The sequence below is a fragment of the Equus caballus genome, chromosome 12, assembly GCF_041296265.1.
Source record: "Equus caballus isolate H_3958 breed thoroughbred chromosome 12, TB-T2T, whole genome shotgun sequence".
NCBI classification, from domain to species: domain Eukaryota; kingdom Metazoa; phylum Chordata; class Mammalia; order Perissodactyla; family Equidae; genus Equus; species Equus caballus.
In genome coordinates this window covers 43,922,398-43,925,348 of record NC_091695.1, presented here as the reverse complement: position 1 = coordinate 43,925,348, position 2,951 = coordinate 43,922,398, and the positions used below count along the sequence as shown (strand labels likewise).

The 2,951-nt window shown below is 58.9% G+C and overlaps 1 protein-coding gene across 2 annotated transcripts; it reads right to left on the bottom strand.

Annotated features, from left to right (window-relative positions):
• Positions 1-379: 379 nt before the first annotated feature.
• On the bottom strand, positions 380-2,164 carry C12H11orf86 (chromosome 12 C11orf86 homolog). 2 transcript variants are annotated; one of them, XM_023654965.2, is made up of 2 exons: positions 1,828-2,164; positions 380-1,281 (listed from the first exon to the last, which is right to left on the bottom strand). In XM_023654965.2, exons 1-2 carry the CDS (start codon positions 2,095-2,097, stop codon positions 1,207-1,209), a joined length of 345 nt encoding a protein of 114 aa, XP_023510733.1. In that variant the 5' UTR covers positions 2,098-2,164; the 3' UTR covers positions 380-1,206. The 2 variants fall into 2 exon arrangements, with proteins under 2 accessions (XP_023510733.1, XP_014585069.1); XM_014729583.3 differs by having other exon boundaries at positions 380-1,278.
• Positions 2,165-2,951: the final 787 nt, after the last annotated feature.

Below are 2,951 nucleotides of genomic sequence, written 5' to 3'. Positions count from 1 at the left end.
GCCCTCACCTTTGACCTTGGGTCTGCATGAGCCAGGAGAGCCCAGGGACCCCACATGAAGTGCAGTATCTCTCAAAGAGCTCAGGCTCTTTGGGGTCAGACCCTCCCCTCTGTGTGGCCCTGGGCGAACCCTTTGCGCTCTCTGAGCCTCAGAGTGAGCCCTGCCTCATGGATGGAGCACAAGGGCTAGAGAGCTGGGGGGAGCCAGGTCCTCAGTAGCCGGCTGCAGGTCAGCACAGGAGGAGGGGGTAATTCTGCTTGGGAGTAAGGTCAAGAGAAGTGGCAGGAAGGGCCCAGCCTCCTGGTGCTCCTGCCCCACCATTCTGGGAAGCTCTGGGCCCTTCCTGCCCCCACGGGGGTTGGGAGAGGCGTCTAGGCCAGTTAGTCAGGAGGCAAATCATTTTCTTCAGCTCAGCAACCTTTATTCCTGTGTTCAGCCCCAGTGTTGGGCACTGGGTGGGGGTGGGGCCAGAGACGCTGAAGACAATAATCCCTTCCCTACTCTGGGCCTCAGTTTCCCTCTCTGTCACACAGGGAGGGAAGGCTTCCTCTGCTCCCATCACCGGGATACTGTGAGGATGGAAGCGACAATACGCAGGCCCAGGCCTTTCAGCCACAGAGCGCCAGCAGTGAGGTCCCCCCAGACCCAGACGTGGTCCTTGCCTAGGGGGGCTCTCCATCCGGGAGGGAGGCCCATGCCACGCCCACCACTAGCTGCTAGCAGAAGGGCAGAGGGGCATGGCCTGGCCACTGGGTGATGTGTGAGAGCCTCTCAGCCACAGGTCTGGCTTCACTGAGCTCCAGCCTGGAAGCTTATGACTGGTCTTGTGTGGGGCCTGGGGCGTCGACACTCCCACTTCTGGGCAGGTTTCTAAGACCTTCATACATGTCAGGAGGGACCCCCACGCCCGGAGGGCAGAGACCACCAGCAGGCAGAGCTGAGCCCCCTCCTTCGCAGCCCTGTTGGGGCCCTTGCTGTGAGCGAGCCTTGGAGCAGAGGGCCAGAGTCGAGGTGCAACCACAGGGGCCTCAAGTGAGCTGGTGGCAGGCCACGTAGGCAGGCCGGAGCAGTCCACGTAGGAGGCCGCACCATCCACAGTCCAGAAGGGCCGCAAAGAGATCAGTCAGAAGACATGCCCATCTCCCCTGGGTGCAGGAGGGGCCCCCACCACTTCCAGCATCCTTAGTTGATGGTGCCCAGCGGGGGCTATGGGGAGGCCGGCCAGCTCAGGGTCACGCTGGGGAAGCTGGCGACAAAGCGCTGCCACCTTCTCCTTACCTGCTGGAAGACAGAGGAGGGGCAGATCAGGGCCCAGGTCCCTCAGCGGAGTACTGGGCATCGGTGTTGTTCCACCTGCAGCCACAAGGTGGTGGTAGACCCCAGAGACAGAAGCGCCACTCACTAGAGGAAGGAGAAGGGCCAGGGCCAGCAGCTCCCACCAAGGGGGTCCCGACCCCCGCTTTTCTAGGGGAGAGGGGAGCACAACCCTGGGGACGTTGTACGGGCTCATCTTCTTGCTTCCAGCAAAATCCGACCATGCAACACACTGACAGATTAATCATCTTAGAACAGCTCTGACCGTGTCACCTGCCTGCTCTAAAACCATCTGTGACTCCCCAGTACCTACGGCATAAATCCCAGACGCCTTCAGAGCCCTCTGAAATATGCTGCCTGGAATCTCTCTCTCCAGCTGTGTCTCCAGACAGCTCTGTTGTCTTCTTGGTCTATGGCCCCGGATGTTTCTACCACTGAGCCGTTGCCGCCCTGGTCCCGGTCCTTGGAGAGCCCCTCCTCCCTGTCTCCTTCATCATCAACCCCTGGCCAAACCTGTTGATACTGCCTCAGCCATCGCTGGTTTTCTCTTTGCTGAACTTGGATCAGCTGTTCCGTGTCCCCCAGGCTCCCCGGCAGCCACTCCTGACCGGGGACATCCAGCCCTTCTGGGCCTCTCTCTGAGGACCTGGTCTTCTCACACCCCCGTCTGAGGCTCAGCGCCCGGTGACGTCGGCCCTCCAGGGGCCTCCCCCAGGACTCCTGGAGCTTGCCATAGGAGGGCCAGGGTCCTCGCCAGGACTGGCTGCGTAGCCCTACCCCCATGGTTCTGAAGGCTGCAGGCGCAGGACTGCTCCAACTCCCCAGCCAGCCACTGGCCCTCTGAGATGGCCTGGAGCCTCCACCCATCTGACAGGAGCTCACTTGGGGGCAAAGGTTGGAGTTGCTGAGGTGGCTGTCATAAACCAAAGGGCAGGCCACCGGGAGCATCCCAGAGTCACCCTCACCGCCACCTTGGCGCCTTCTAGGGAAAGGGGTGCAGCCCTCTTGCTCCTCCTCCTCCTCCAGGCAGCCTTCCTTGACCACCCCAGCCCTGAGGAGCTTGGCCTCCCCTGAACTCCTGCAGCCCTGGCTTCCAAATTCATTCCGCTGACAATGAGCACAGATGGCTCAACAGCAAAACAGAGAAGGGCTTTTAAGAAACAGGACAGCTCCAACCTTATTTTAGTCAAATTCACAGAGACAGAAAGCAGCACAGCAGTCGCCAGGGGCTGGGGGAATGGTGAGTTGTTTAATGGCTACAAAGCTTGCGTTTCGCATGATAAAAAAAAATCTGCAGACTGGTTGCACGACAATGGGAACGTAAGTAACACTACCGAATTGGACACAAAAATGGCTAAGATGGTAAATTGTATGTTTCTGTATGTTTACTACAGTTGGAAATTTAAAAAAACAAACAGAACATCTCCAGGATGGGAGTCAGGAGGCTAGGATGTTTTTCCAGGCCTGGCTCTGCCTCTCATTTTCCAGCGCAGAATAGAGTTAAGAGCTCAGGTTCTAAGGAGCAGCTGCCTCTGGGGAAATCGAGGCTCCATCCCTCCCAGCTGTGCGGCCCCGGCTGGCTCTCCCCCTGGTTTCCTCATCTGTAATGGGGACAAATAGCTCAGGTAATTGTGAGG